The following is a 17,317-nucleotide window of genomic DNA, read 5'->3' as shown; positions in this document are numbered from 1 at the left end:
TGATCCCACAACCATGCCGTAAAAGTAAGCAATAATAAATATTTTTTAATATTTGCAATTGCGATTAAAATAATGATAAAATCACATTAAAATACAATGTATTGTTCTACAATAAAAGTAGACGATAATATTCAACAACAACAACAACAAAAATACTATATATACACAGTGTTTCTGATCTGATTTACAATTTTTTAATCTTTAAAGAAAAAGAAAAAAATTCGAAGTGAGATTTTCAAAAATAAGAATCAATTCTAGTATTTGCAGAATTATATATTCCAGCCTCTAGAGAAATTAATACTGGTACACAGCCAAATAGTATTATAAATATATATTACATTTTAAAAAAATGTTTCATAACACATTTTTATATAATTAAATGAAATCTAAATAAGTTGATTGAATTCATTTATGGAAAAGCATGCCTTAAGTGTGTGTGTTTTTTTTAATGTGAAATGAAGTTTCCGGTAGTAAGCGACAGTAATAAACTATCTTCATATGCTTATCCATCGTGCTCTCCCATATCTTTGTTCCATTATTTTAATATCTTGATAGAATCTCTCTCTTTATTCTTCACTAAAGTGACCCAAATTGTGAGGAAATTCGTGTAAGGAATTACGTAGAAAATGCAAATCGATGCTTATTATCGCATTTCATTTTACAAAATGTTTGAGCATATTTTGCACCTTATTTTCATGACTCTATGCCTTGAAGTTGAATAATTTTGTTTGAAAATGTTTAAGAATAAACAAAATGATTAATAGTTAACACCAAAAATGACCAAATTAAAAACTTAATATCAGTTACGAATGTGAATATTTGAATCGTTCAAGAGATTACAAATTCGAGAATCAACAAGAATCTATATCGAATAAAACGGATAGACTATGTATTCATTCATTCAAATATACAACACTTATTTCAATAATTCAAGGAAATTCGTGTAGACATCTATTTGAACATAGTAGTTTCACTAAATATAGCAACAAATCGGAGTAGTTTCGTACTCTTAAAATTTGAAAAAAAAAAAAAAAAAAAAAGCGAAAGTTGTCCCCCTTGAATTAATAAACTGCGTTTTTTCCCTTCAGTTACGGCTGCTAAAAATTTCATCTTGAAAAATTAAGAAATTCCGGTTTTGTTAAGTTTAGAAGTTTTTGAAAGAAGTTTTGAAGTAAGTTGAAATTCATGAAGTGTTTTTTAGGGACTTTACATACACACACATAGAACGCGCGCGGGAAAGAAATACGTTTTCCCCCTTTGGAATTAATTTTTTTTTAATAAGACAAAATTTTCCTTAATCTTGATTTTATCAGCTAAAAGACTTATCTTTCGGTTCGAATAAAAAATTATAAATTCAAAGTTAATATTGTAATCTATTTGAAATTCATAGTTAACAGAATACCCAGTAGCACTCCCAGATTTGCATTTTCCTTTCCAAAACTGAAAAATCGAATTCTCATCCTATTAGAGAGAGCATCGTGATTTCTATACATTTCAGGCGTCTTTCGAAAACGCACCTCACTTTTGCCGTCTTTCTTTCGTCGTGATTTTGATTATTTATTCGTAAAATTCAGATCCTCCCAAATTGCATCATTTTTCATGTTAGAGCAAAATGAAAATCCCAATTGATTTCTAGTTTATCAAAATAATTCTTTAATTTTTCTCTGTGACATCACACATATGTCACGCAATTATTAAATCAATAGTAAGAATAAATTTAAGTATAAATTTTTAAATTTATAAAATGCCATCTACGAGATATTAAATTATCTTCTTCATTTAAATCAGTTCTTCTTAAATTACCATAAAAGTTTTTATGTAATTTTTTTAATATATACTTTTTCGAGAAAAAAATTAAATTACTAAAAAAATTATGAAAAATTAAGAATTACCGAAAGAAATTTAAAATCAATGTTCTTCGGAATGATACAATAGAGCACGATTTTTCTTGCAGAAACAACTCATGGAAATCCCATAAAATGAATTATTTCATTTTGAATTTAGTAGTGCTGCCATCTATAGGTTAAGGAAGAAAATACATGCTTTCCGCATTGCAAGTAAGAAAAAATGTTATTTTTTTCATAGAAAATAATTGAAAGCTAAATACTTTCACTATATTTCGTATAATTTGACTCAAAATGTAAAAAGAAGTTTGCTTTTTGTTATATTTTTATTAATAGCAGGGAGAATTTACTTTTTTAATTTTACAGCATAAACAATATTTCTGGCAAAAAAAAAAAAAAAACATTACAAAAGTATATAATTTTGAATTAAATGTTATTAAATGTTTATTTAATAAATGTTATTAAACATTTATTCAATAACAATTGATATTTTGATATATGTTAAAATGTTCAATCCTTTGATATAGCGATGCAGAAAAGAGTAGTTTCTAATGGACAGATATCACTAGGACATCACTCTTATTTTTTTAAATTAAAATATGCGAATATTATCAAGATACAAAACGAATTTTACTGTCGTTAACGAATCAAGGACGCAACAGGAATAAATTACTTGCACTGAGTCAATATAATACCCGATTACGTAGTAAGGTGCAGAAAGAGAGAAAGGTTTAAATTAGAGATAAAAAAAAAAACGCTCGTAAAACTACTATAAAATGATATTACTTTTTGTGCATAAAAATAAGAACCGCAAGTAAAGAGCCATTGTTTACAATTTTTTAGAAATAAAAATATAGATAAAAAAGGTAAGAGTTCTAAACTGGAATAATCTTAGATGCAAACTTAATTGGAATTTCGAATAATTGTTTTAAAAACTTTATTTCAAAAATACATAGGGTTATAAACTCTTAAGATAGTGTAATTGTGTCAATTTCAGGGTTAATATGATGCATTCTAAGAGGTAAAGAATGATTCGATTATCTCCAAAAGCATATTTTGTTTCTTCCATGAAAGTTATTTCCATTGACGACAGTGAAGTATAACTTATTTTTGTTATTCTAGGAAACGAAGTGCGCAAACCCATTTGCATCAATGTATCATGCACAACAATTTCAAAAGATCTGCACATAGTAAGCCATTTTAAGATTGCGGGGTATGATGCCAAGTTGGATCAATTCTTCGATGTCAGTAAAATTGATCAAGTATTCATGTTACAGATTCTTTGGTGCAAGAATTTTTCAAAAAATCCACTTAAAACATTCTATTAAAATTTTCTAAATAACTATTTCATTTTTTAATCATCAGAAATCTGTCTTCATGTTGCCTCGTAATATTTATTTCCAATACTGGAGTCACAACAAAAAATTTCAGACGAAAACGAGCCAGTGAAAATTTTTTTCATCTGGAATGTTCCAAAATTCTTAACACATTGTTGGATACTTGAATTTAAATAATCATACTTAATTCTTTTGCTCTTACAAATTCACAGTTTATTTTAAATCGGGACATTTTACTAAACAACTTTTGGAATATCTTAACCCATTACTCAATTTATGAGGGGGTTTCAATATTGCAACATTTTATACACAAAAAAGATAATATAGTTAAATAGACATGATAATATGCTAAAAATGGTTGGAGAACGAATACGTTTTGACGTTGAATACGCAAAACATTGTTTATTCGCGTCTAAAATCATTCGTCACAAGTATGGAGATGAATGCCAATTAAATGTTCAAGGCTATCCTGAATTTTAGATAACTGTCTGAAATTTTCTGATTTAATTTGCTTCCTTTTTTAGAGTTGAGTATTAAATAATGAAAAAATTAATGAACTCAAATAATGCATATTATAAATGTACATCAATAATTTATAACTGGAATGTATTTAAAAATTGTGTTAGTAGAAAAATTAAAATTATTAAGCATCTTGTTAGGCTAATGGTTATGTTTTTTCTCCTTTGCATCATTTCTTTCCCCCCTTACATCGCATCAAATTTTTAAATATTTCAGAAATATAAACAACTTTTTAGCAGGATCTAAAAATACATTGATTAATACATCATATAATTCTACATATTAAAAAGAATATAATTTCTAACACATCTTTAAAATTTGTGGACACTAATCAGATAAAAATTTTCACACCATATTGCCTTTTATATTATTATTTTTTTTTCTTTCAAAAATGAAGGCAAAAATTATAGAGAAAATTATCTTGACCAAAGAATTTTTATCGAATATTGTTAGAAGTCGTTTGATGCATTATTAATTAATTTTCAGTTTTTCAATTACTCTCTTACGTCATACCTCAAAATATTTCATATAAAAATGGGGTTTCATATAAAAAGCAAAAGAATCGAAACTGTCCCGGACATTTGATGACAGCATAAGTTTAAGTAACGAAACTTCAGAAAAGTCATAGCTAGTACAATGTTAAGCTGTCATTATATTACTAAATAGCATACATCATAAAAAGAAAAATTTGGAGAGGAGAATTATTCAGATTTTTTTAACCTCCATAATGATTCCTTTTTTTATTTTTTAATAAAAACTATCATTTACCATTAAATAAAATAACCGTTTAGGATATCGTCAATGAAAAGCATTTCAAATGAATAAATACTCAAGACTTAGAGGAGAAAGTAATTCACATACTAGAAAATACCCGAAACCACATTCTGCTCCCTCTATTGAAAGAGCAGGGGAGAAAATTCGGATCAGTGTAGATGGAAAAAAGAAAACAGGTTAAAATGAATATATATCCCCGAATGAATCCCGCTACGCTTGTCAGGAGAGATCAATTAATCCGCATGAGCTCAGAATTTTTTTTAAGGTAGGAAAGAATGAGGAAAATTTTATGTCAGTGCAGATAAATGGACTCGCAATGTAGAAGCTGAATTTTCTAAAAGATTTTGCAGTTGGAAATAAAGTTAAAAAGAGTACGGATGGAATATCCAATCAAATGTCAGGGATTAAGTAATCAATGCACGACGAGGCGATGACAGATGTCTCAACTGCCATTACTAATGGGTATCCGCAGTTTTTAAAAATTATATTCAGAGTAGTTTTGAATAATGCTACAAGAGTGAGAGTGAATAATTTTTATATCTAATTAAACAGATGTAAAACATCAAGAATCGTCATTTATTCTCACTATTCATTCTCATTCTTAATCGTTTTTATTTCTCTAAAACATTCTTTTAAACAAAAGACAATTCTGCCTTTAACTGATATACTATAGCCAAAAAAAATTAAGGAAAATTTGGAAAGATGTTAAATATTATTATTTGAAAGCATGTGCATCCGGAAATATATGAACTGCTTTTAACAATAATCGATACAAGGAAGGGAAAATCTCTTTTTACACGATTCAGTCCTATATTCTTTTACACAGAATTTTTACAACTTTTCCACTTACCTCATTCAAATGAATTTTTTTAACATCATTTAGTGTCCAAACTATATCCAAAGCCCTGGTTAATCGAGTCACCTGCAGATCTGACATCTAGAATGCCTGCACCCGACCATTTAGTCACAACAGCCAATACGAGATCATTTACAATACGAAAAGATGTACTGTTACAAATACGAGCTCCGCGTACGGGACTAATAATTTATAAAACCCAAAACTGTAACATTTTACAAAGAGCAAATAGCATTAAAAAAAATGTCTATGCCATGTAAAGTAGGGTTGTCATGATTACCAAGCATTATAAGGAACATTTAAGTGCTAAATAAATAAGGCATGAAAAAAAGTGAGTAGATAATAATTTATCTTATTCTAGTTTTAAAAAAATAATGAAGTGCAAGCAATTTAATAAAATGAACACATAGAGAAATAAAAAAAATAAAAAAATCAAGGCTAGATTCTAGGTTAATCCTTTTTATGGTTCAATCCTATTTTAAAAGTTGATTTTACTTTTTAAATTACATCATTTTCTTTTTTCGCATAATTACAAAATTGAGCGTAAATTATTAAAAAAGTATGACAAATCAGAATCGCCTTAATTATCTCTAATGTCGTTTCTTTCGTTCGACCACTGAATTGGCATTAGAGAAAATATTCTTTCCAAATTTACATTGTCGGCTGGAACGTATACGTATACGAACGTATATGCAAATACGTATTTGCATAGCTTTATTTAAACACGACTTTTGATCAATATATATAAAAAAAAAAAAAACGTCCACCAATTTATCTCCAATACTCAATTTCATGGCAGTTTCAGAGATTTTTTTTAGATTATGTTTTCTTTAAATAATATTTTACACAAACTGGTTGAATAGAATCTCGGTATTGTCAATATTAATGCTTTGTGTAGAGTTCAAGGAGAAAATAGAACAAATAATAATACGGAACTGAGTAGTGAAATATGGCGATAGCCCTATACACAGAATGTATGGAAACCCTACATATAAATCATATTTACTGTCTTTATTTACATGGATTTAAGGGAGGGCTCCAAAAAATAGGTTGTATCTGAGCTTTTAAAAGCCGAAGTAAATGACCAAGTCTTTATTCATGCTGAACTATAGAAAAGTATCAATATCGAATAAATAATAATAATAATGTAATGGTATATGCAAAGAAAGCAGACATAATCAAAAAAGATTTACTGAAGAAGTACTGAGATGCTAATAAGATGAATATAGGTAGGGCAAAAAGTCAGTAAAAACTTTAACAAATTATAAAACCCAGAAAAATTAAGTATGATAAAAAATGGTTTGCAAGTTCGTCTCGATAAGTCACAGGATTTTTTTTTATTAAGATAAGGGGAAAAAATAAATAAAAAAATATAAAAAAGCCAATAGGTGGCGTTTCGTACATAAATGAAAGAAAAGACACGCAAATAATAAAAATAATGTTACCAAATCATTTGTTATGGCAATATGCGTTCCACGTGTTCTCCATCGCAGGTGATAACAAATTGCAGGCGTGTCACAAATCTAGCAACGCCAGAGTGCAGCATGTCCAGCTGTATTTTAAATTCCCCCGATAGCCAAAAGTCTGCTGGTGTCAGATCTGGCGATAGAGGAGGCCATGGAAACTTGCAACGTCTGCTAATAAGTATCTCTTCACCGAACGTCTGTATTAGGAATTCCTTGGCTGGAAGAGCAATGCGGCTTGTTTCTCCATTTTGCATTAACGTAGCAATAGAAAGCGCACCCTTTTCACGAAACATGGAACAACCTGGCCGAAACGTCAAATAACACTAAGTATTTACTATCGCCGTTTTCCACCCATTTACTGGACACCGTGTTTCAAAGAAGAAGGGTCCTATGATGAAGGAACCTGTGAACCCACATCACATTGTGACTTTGGGGGAATGCAGTAGTTTTTCAGTGTACACTCGCGGATTTGAAGTCACTGAAATGCGACAGTTATGTGTATTAACGTCGTCATGGAGCGAAAAATAAGCTTCATCTGTCCACAAGATATTAAAGACCCAGGAGGGAGCTTGTTGAATTTTGGAGAGAGCCCACTTCGCAAATGTTTCTTTCTCTGCGGTATCCGAAGGTAAAAATTCATGGCATGATTGTAATTTGTATGGGCACTGATTAAGAACGCCATGAAGAGTATTACGTATCGAGAATGGTGGTAAGTCCAAGCCTCTGCCAGCTTCCCATACACTGCTAGTCCCTGCAGCGAATTCTGACGCTAACGTTTCCATTTCGGCTGCAACGCGCGCCAAACGTGTCTGTCTTAGACATGGTCGTCCGGATCTTACAAGATCCTCCAACGATCCAGTTTCCTCAAATCGCTGAACAAGCTTTATGAGGTCTAACACTGTTAAAAGCCCTGTTTTAGTCTTCATATTTTTCTGAAGTCGCAATTTATGCAGTGCAACAGCCGCTAATTCTTGGTTCATGCAAAACAGCTTCACCAACAAAACTTTATCTTTCCCACGCAGCAACCTTGTTCACTTACGTGGCATGCAACGTAGAAGTAGTTCTGGATCAAGAGCGTAAGTATTTATAATCACCTGTCTTATTTGCATATTTCCAAGAAAGTCGTTCGTACCAGTGCCATCTGTCGGCTGTTACTTGAATTTTTTCTCCTTATCATTAAAAAAAAATAAATCCCGTAGCCTATCAATGTTACACCTGCACGTTTTTTTATTTTGAATATTTTTTCGGGTTTTGTGAATTTTTAAAGTTTTTACAAACTTTTTGCCCGCCCTGTGTGTAAAAATATACATTAATCAGACAGGGTATGTAAAAACAATAATTATTAGCAAGTATATAACAAATAAAAGACTTACCACATAATTGACGTTAGAAACAGCAGAATGGGATACTGATCGCTGAGGACAAATGAGATCGGGGCTTTTCCCACCATCCCTAGGCAGAGAGCTCCATTTATCAGCATTATTAGGAGGTGTTTTAGGTGGTTTAGGTAAACTAGAAAAAAAAGAACGGATCTGTGGTTGTAAAAGGTTGTTTCCTTTAAGGTTTTTATCTTTTGAATCACTTGAAATCGATTTTTGATGCGTGTCGTTATTCTTGTTCATTTCTGAGCCATCATTGATAACACATAAGGTTCTCACAACTGGAGAGTTTTCGAGCTCTATTGTTTTTATTGGAATGGCATGCGCAACAGAAATCCTGCCTTTATTATCATTATTGAAAGGTTCAACCATTTCTTGTGCCTCTAACACATATTCGGCTGATTTCAAACAGCTAGGTTTCCTACAAAAATGTGTCGTCTGAGTCGCTTGTGATCTATCCTTAATACTACGAATACTGTGATTTTCATCCTTAAATTGTGGTGGAGGAGGTGCAATGTAATCAGTATCTTTATCAGAAATAAGCAAATCTGAACTGAAACCTTTCACTTTTTTCCTTGACACTGGTGCACAATCAACACAATCTTCTGAAAAATCAGGTGTATTACAGGAAATTTGTTCAATCCCACTATCTGGAGACCTGGACACAAGTTTGAGGTTTTTACCTGTAAGAAGAAATTCATTTGATTCCTCTGGGTTTTGTTTGATATCTGATTCTGAATGAGTGCTTGCGAAGTTGGAATCTTTGAAATTTTCATCTTGCTTGATTGGACTCAAACTGTAATCAGAAGAAGGACTAAAGCTTTCAGCAAAATTCATTAATTCTCCAGATAAACTCTTATCCAATTCTAAAACTAAGTTATCCGCCCATATAGATAAAAGATTAACATCACCACTAGGAGGCCTCGGAAATGCGTGAAATTCCTCAAGCAAATGAGGTTCAGTATAGGACAAACTGGAAGGTAAAGTGTCAGAATTTGAACGCTGGCGACATTTCCTTCCACAAGACTGTAATGTTCGAAAATCATAGTTGTCTTCGGGAGATTTTTGAGTTCGACCATTAGGTATCAAGGAATCAGAAGTCTGAGGATCTTTACCTAATAAAAGAAGGTCCTTTGAAGTTTCGGGAAATGATATAGATTGGTGCATTCTCCACAATCTTTTCCTAGTGTTAGGTGAACATATTGTCTTTCCATTTTTTCCAGTAACACTAGTACTGAAACTAGAAGCGAAGGACGTACGAGGAACGATAGAATTGTGGGATGAGTCAAATTTCGTTGCAGGATATCCAAAATCTAATATGTTACCTTCATAGCATACGCGATTAACAGATGAAGAGTCGTCAGCATTGATTCTAGATAATTCACAATTAGTCTTGTTGTTCCATTCTTCGGATCTAAATCCTTGAGGAGGAAGTATAAGAGTGTCATTCAAATTTTTCCAGTCTAAGGAGTCATCTGATAACAAGCTGACTTCATTATCTTCCAACTCTTTAATTGCTAGGCCAATTTCTTCCTATAAAATGAGAAAATTTTATAAACATGGAAGCAAAATAGGAAAGTACTATCAATTATTATTACATTGCAACAGAAAAATATACGAAACTTGATGGTATAAATGATTTTTTTAATCAAAATCATCTTTTGAAAATAATGTTGATTTGTAGGAAATCTCGTATATAAAATTTTTTCCTAAAGCTGTAAACATTTTTCTTTTCGAAAATAAGTATAATTTTAGACATCAGAACTTTAACGCATACAGAGTCATGTTCCAATGAAAGAAAAATCAAAATATTATAATGTTGTATATATACTTTGATTTGTTTTCCTTGTAAAATTTAAAGGAAAATTATAGGAGAAGAATTTCAGAAATGACTTTCAGGTTTTAGAAATTTCTTTTATGGAATATAATTGAATTTATCTTTTTAAAGTGCACATTTTGACATGAAAATTATTGCAACAACTCAATAGATTTAACCTGAGGTAAGTTTAGAATAGGGCAAAACTTTTTTAAAGTGTACACATTTTAATGATTTCTTTTAAACATCAAATGTAAAATTTATAAATATATAATAATTAACTAAATGAAAAGGAGATAATATAATACCAATACAAAATGTAAAAATCGGTTGAGGTGTCCGAAATGAGTAGATTTTGTAAAGGAAAATATATGCGAGAATAGCGGATGGAAGAGCTAGTAAATACGAACAGCAAGAATGAAAGGACATCAAGTTTGTTATTTTACTTACTTTATTATTGTTACTTTACAACTTTTTACTAGTTGGTACCTTTCAACCATTAAATAGCAGTACAAGATCATAGCGGTGACGATTCTACATGCATTTCAACACATTTCCAGCAATAAATAATATCTTTGATTTTCATCAGACTCAATTAAATCTACATAAATTAACGCTCTTAATGTTCATGAAAAATTGATCTACACATGTCAACTGTTGTAATCATGTACATCAAGGAGCCGGTCCACCCCACTCACTTACCGGCATCAATAGAACGTCTTTCGATCTTGCATGCGCCATTTCTGACTAAACATTGCAATGCAAAATCTGTTTATATCGATTTCTTTTCCTTGGCTTGACATTTTGAGCCATATATTTTAGAATCATTCTGCAGAAATCTTTTTTTTTTAAATATGTCATCAACGTATGCGTGTGTGTGTAAAATTATTTTATGAAACAGGCGTAGAATAATTTTAAGAAAATAGTCAAAGCTTTATATAATAATAATATTCTTTATCCAAACCATAGCAAGCACGGTGCAGTGTACCGAATAGGAATGCAGAAAGCAGGAAAGAGAGAGTGTGAGAAAGTTATCTGACTTTATATAGTTTCTAAAAGGAATGAGTCGACGCAGCGTCGTTTTAGTTGTATGGAGAAAATTACAGCCCGCGCAACTAAGAAGTTAGGTTAAGGCGGAGTATATATATAATAGCCTAAATGAGAAAGTTGTCAGAATTCTAGAATATCGGTTTCTAGTAGCATATTCAATAATCGATTTAGTTTCAAAAAGAATTTTAGTTTATTTAATATTATAAATAGTATATTTCACTTTTTAAATGATTTTAATTTGCTTTAAATTATTTTATCTTGCTTTTCAGATATTCTGATTTGCTTTGAGTCTTGAAAACAAATTGAGATTTGGAATTTAATTTAGCATTTTTTTTTTTCATTTATCATAATAAAACAAATCATCGCTTCTCAAGAAATACAAATAATGCGAGACAACAGAATCATGATGAGCCATAAAAAAGTTTAAAGCTCAAACTGATAAATAGTAGCTTTGAAATTCCCTAGCATGTGATTATCATTTTGTGGCCGAAATTCTGAAACAAAGAATATAAACACCCATGAACTTTTAGAATTTATCACAAACAACGTTCAAAGGACATTTTTCTTTAAAATAAGTGAAACCCAATGGCAAATCGCAATTTGTTTTTTCTTTTGATAAACCTGCGAAATTACTTCAAAGTAAACAACTCGTGCTTCGTTTCTTTCTTTTGAAATAGAAAGCAGCTGCTTTAGGATTTTCAATGAACGAAATTATATTTCCTCCACTAAGGCGAGCGTAAATAACAGGAGAGGCTTCATAAACTGTCATAACGGTGTCAAACAAAAAGATCCTTCACTGAGCTCGTAGAGATGTATTAAATAATGGTTATCCTGCGGCAACTTATTAAATAAAGGGCGAAACACGTTTTCTTGATATCTTATAGCAATTACAAAATTTGAGAAAAAAATTATTTTATTCAGTTCGCAGTATTTCAGTTTTGTTAGCTTTTCCTTTTAAACTAATCTTCCAAGTTTTCCTGTAACTCTCGAATGATCTTGAAAGTTTCAATAAAAAAATTACCGCAAATGATTTCTGCCATGACCATGCGGTTTACAATTCATACCGCATACCGCAAAATGAAATAACAAATCAAGTATGTACCAACTTGTATGTCACTTTGTATGTTATCGACAAAAAGCAATTTAATAGTGCTGTTTCATTTATAGCTATATATTAGAAAGACCAGCAAAAGTTAGATACATTTTAAATTAGGTTAGAAAAATACAAGGAAAATGAAAAGAAAATAATGATTTAACTGTAAATATATGAGAGTTAATATGTATTTAACGTCTTTATAAAATATTGATTTAGTCTTATACAGAACGTATATATTATTTTTCAACGGAAAATATGTAAATTTGTAAGTACAAAAAAAAATCATTCTTAATTTTTTTTAAAACTTAAATAGTTTAATTTTAAAAAAAAATTATACTTAAAGTCGCAAATTTAAGAAATAAATTATTCTACTAAATTAACTATAAAATTATTTAAAATAGTTCATTCAAAATATAAAATATCCATAATGAAAGTAAGCTCTCCTTTATACTGTCAAGTTAAGATGCCATGATTTCTCACCCTTGCTTTGTCTTAGATATTTTCTTATAAACTCAGAAGATTATAAAAACATAGCTATAAAATTTCACTCTAACCTTTCCTCCATAAATAATGAGAAGAAATCATATTTGAAAAAGACATATAGTAAGAATGCAGCTTCAGTATCAATTCACGCATACCAGAACCGAAATGTTTTATTTTTGACAAATTTTTATAACTCGACTCTTAAGGCACACAAAATCAGCATGAAAATCTACATACATGCAACTAATGAAAGTGTACACTAACTGCACTGAAATTCGAGTTGACTACTAATGGCCATGTCACTAATAAGTAAAGCAAAATCTAGAGGGGAACTTAATGGAATAATTTATCTTTCACTTTAAATGCAAGATTTCATTGTTCAAAATATCAACAATACGTTTTAGAATGAAATTCTGTTTAAATACATTGATTATTTTTAAACGTATTACGATTATATTTAAGTTTATTTGAACTTGATATTCAATAGGTTTTGCCACATTGTCATCTTCTGTTGTAATTGAGTATAAAATGTAAATAAACCTCTTTAAAAAAAGTTGGAAAAACGGTCGCCGACTTAAAAGAACAAGGGTAAAAAATATTTCAATGTAAATAAAACAGAAAATAAAGCAAATAAACAGAATATGTAATTTGAAATTTTTTTTAAAAAAAATCATAATAAAATAAATAAATAAAAAGAAAACAAATCTTTCATTTTGTATGAAAAACATCTTTATATTTCAAATGTGATTTATTATTCATGTACTGAAGTCTGAATGGCGTTATATAATATGTTTAATTAATTATTATTAAATAAGAACCCGGAACAATCTCAGGATATACAAGTAGATAAGTAGAGGACAAGTTGCTATTTATCATTATATATTTTAAAAATTCATTACCCATTTTTTTACTTGTATATTAATTCATACAGTATAAATTAAATACGTCGTGCTTATTAATTGTTTCGAATAATGAATAACAGATTACATACATAAAATATAAAAGAAAGTTTTTAAAAAATTAACTTCTTTCTGAAAAACAAAGGCCAGGTTCTTGAACGCAATTATTAATGATGATGAATGAAGCTATTCAGAATGACGATGTAAAACCAAGAAGAAAATTATAGATGCGTAAAAAAGATGAAACTTGAGATATAAATATTAATGAAGGCTCAACAAATATTAGAAGTTATCAGATAACCTTTGCTGATCAAAAGTAGGTTTGACATCATTTGGAGAGATATCTTAATTTTGATATACTATTTGAATTTTATATAAAAAAAGATTCATTTAATAAACGAAGAATGTATATACTTTTTTTTTGTTTTACTTTCTTAATAAAAAAGTCTGTATTTTCTAGCTTTAAAATTTATTCACTCATAAAAATACAGACTTCGAATTTTTAATTTATGAAGTATTTTGTATTTGTTTATATGTATTTTTTGTATTTGCTTGTATGAAGTGATGTCTTATAAGTTCCTTCGTAATATATTTTATTTACCTGTCAGTATTTGTCAAATACCATAAAAAGTTTCTTCTTCAAAAACAGCTTCCGAGTAACATTTTGGAAAATACTTGATTTCCCTGTATTCTTACTAGCAAATATATTGATCGTGCCCGCTATTTCAGAAACACTGACGGATATCCGATAGACATAAATGGTTTAATTTTTAATTTCAAGGAACTACTTTCCCCTTTTGGCCATCTATATTTCGCAAAGAATTTTATTTCAATACCAAAAAAAAAAAAATCAAGTAATTTTTTTTTCTTGAATTATTTATATAAGTTGGAAAGGCTTATCATTACTATTAATATTGTGATCTACTTGCTTTCAAGCATTTTCTATATTCGTTGTCATACGAAAAGTTGAGAAAAATACCACGAAAAAATGCAAGCATTTTAATAGCAAAGAAAAAAATTATTTTTATTTCTATGCGGCAAGTTTCATCTACTTCAATTCACAAAATGATTATTAACTGCATTAAAATTTCGTGTAAATGCGAAACTGTTTTTATGAGATTTGATAACAAGTAATCCAACATTTATTCACAAAAAACGTTATCTTCGAAATTAGATGCAATAATATTTCATTAATTTCTTACAAAATAGTTCCATCGGGCTGTCCCAAGAAACTTAACTTTCTCAATACGGTACTGAATGCCTTTCATGAAACAGTACGTAAATGGTTCATCGCATTCTACAAGATATGCTGTCTTCTCTGAACTGAAGTTTCATTCCTTTCTTGGACACTTAAGCCAAAAGTCTTAGTAAGGAGCCTGTTGTATCGCAGTTAAGTTGTATGTGAACAGAACACTCTGCACCTAATGAGAAGAATGGGCCCGGCGTAATATCGCGATGGATCTACCGATTCTTCATTGCCCACAGATCCGAATGTTTCCATCTCGCAACTTCATGTATGCTCTTGGTAGTTCTCTTTCATGCCATTTCTGATGTGTGGGCTCTCACTCGGTCAATGAAGGCCTGATTGACCGAGAATGCTGAGGGCTATTAGAAGTGTTTCGCTCTCGACTGATAGGCGGTCATTTTTGAAGCGGTAGCACTACTCCTCTTTACTTTAATACTCGCAAACGAAGTATACAAAGAGAAAGTATTCTAAGCCTCAAACATTTCAGACTTCCCAAAAAAGACATTTTTGGAATGATGTTGATCTGTCTGTGAACTTGATAGTTCCAAAATGCTTTCAGCTAAATGAATATGAAATTTAGTCTTGATACCAAATATGTAGATTTCTATCAAATTTTACATTCACAGAAAATTTGTCTCTCTGAGAGCATGGGAAATTTAAAATGTAAAGAGCTAGACATAAAATTTCATACATAGTTTTGGCATCTAAAGTTTAGATTGGTATGAAATTTTGAATTAAATACGTCAAGGAATTGATCATCTGTCGATCTGTATATTCGCATGCATGTAAATGCAATAACTCACAATAGCAATGACTTAGATAAATGAAATTTGGTATGTAGTCTTGTAAGTAAACTGCAGTTCTATGTCTAATTTCTTTCTCTCTATGAAAAGGCGTCCCAAATGTATACTTTTTTAAAACTATACAACGAAACACAAAACGCTCAAGAACAGGACTCGGCATTCACGGAGTTCATGGCCTTACCTAAAGTTCACAATTTTTATACGAGGGGAAGGATGAGAAACACCTTTATTGAAAATACATAAGAAAGGTTCGAGGAGACCACTCCTTCTGGTTCTGTTTGGTGACTTCATTTTTTTTTTTGTGTGTGTGTGTGTGACTCATTTCCACTTGGAAACCAGAAGGCCTTACATGAAATTCAATGCAATTTAAGGACAGGTTTTTTTTTTTTTTTTTTTTTTTTTTTCCCATTTTGTTAAAAACTAAATTCCGACAGCGCCCACTTGCACTCCTATATTCATTGGTTGACAGCTTCTGAAGTCAGATTTGTGTGTGTGTGTGGGGGGGGGGGGGGGATCAAGCGTCAAAAATCAAGATTTCCTACGTATATGCGCATCACGCCATGCTTCCCTAATTTCATTTCTATACCAAAATTTATAGTAAGATACTTTTTAAACAAAATCTTATATAAAGCAGTTTATAATTTTTTTAAAACTTTTTTTATCTATAAAAAGTTACCAGAGATGATACTGCTTTTAATAGAATATTATTTACAAATTAAAAAATTCTAATACTTATTTAAAAGATTGGTCTTAAACGGAAATTTATGAAAGTACATTGACAAAGTTTACCTAGAATGTTTCCTGAAATTAATTTAAAGGAAATTTATTTCTGCAATGAAAGTTATTGATTTCACCTCGAAAGATTTGCGGGACATCATTTCGAACGGATTAATCGCAGTACACAGACCAAGAAACTATAACAAACGCATGTTCTATTCCGATCTTGAAACTAAAAGTAAGTCTAAAACTCACGCATTCAAATTCAATGCATTTGCGTGCCACATACAGAGTAACAAGCAACACGATCTCATTCCTATTCTGTTTAAGGATAAATAAGAAAAAGCAAAGTGACTTTGTTCCTTGAATAATAATAATGAAAATGCTCATGACATAAAAGGAGAATTAACGGGCTCATGTTCAAAAAGGATGTTGGTGACAACTGCCTTATAATCCACCAGTTTATTGATAGTTCATTAAAAATCTCTCTTTGGATTCATTGTTAAGATCATGTTAAAAATGTTCTTAAAAAAGCGTTCAGAACGCAGAATCAGCGCGAAATACAAATTTTCTGTCAAGAATTTTCAAGCAAATGTCTTTTAGTCGTCCTTAATAAATGTCTGTTCAAAATGTGAAGCGTTTGGAATCAAAATAAAAGACTCTTATCTCAAAGACAATAAGAAGCCATGGTTGCTGAATAAACAGAACGTTCATAAATGGACGGCTAGCAAATTTTTAATAAAGTAGACTCGTTACGATTGCAATGCAAATAAAATGGTAAAATACCATCTATAAATTTCGATTATATGTAGAGTTTCCATCTTTCATGTTTGTCTGTGCATAGATATTTTATTACTGGCAAATTCTTAACAACTAAATTTTACTCTTAAATGGAAGGAGAATGTCATAAAGGCCCTAGTGAAATTTGCAATTTCTGAAAGAAAGCACACGAAATGAAGAAGTACACCTCTTCTGTTTTGGTTGTCCAGGGATACAGTGCTGTGGTCTGCCTCTTATCTTGACAGGAAGAAA

General features: G+C 30.5%; 1 protein-coding gene across 4 annotated transcripts in view; it reads right to left on the bottom strand.

Moving 5' to 3' along the window:
- The window catches only part of LOC129959499 (rho GTPase-activating protein 7-like), a 328,073-nt gene that overhangs the window by 151,203 nt on the left and 159,553 nt on the right, over positions 1 to 17,317 (bottom strand). For all 4 annotated transcript variants that reach the window (XM_056072353.1, XM_056072352.1, XM_056072355.1 and 1 more), the window contains one exon: positions 8,170 to 9,708. In XM_056072353.1, coding sequence (XP_055928328.1) covers positions 8,170 to 9,708 — 1,539 coding nt within the window. The remainder of the gene's footprint in view (positions 1 to 8,169; positions 9,709 to 17,317) is intronic.

Source organism: Argiope bruennichi, chromosome X1 (genome assembly GCF_947563725.1).
Source record: "Argiope bruennichi chromosome X1, qqArgBrue1.1, whole genome shotgun sequence".
In the NCBI taxonomy this organism is placed as follows: domain Eukaryota; kingdom Metazoa; phylum Arthropoda; class Arachnida; order Araneae; family Araneidae; genus Argiope; species Argiope bruennichi.
Note: the sequence above shows the minus strand (reverse complement) of the source record. Positions and strands in the feature narration are given on the sequence as shown.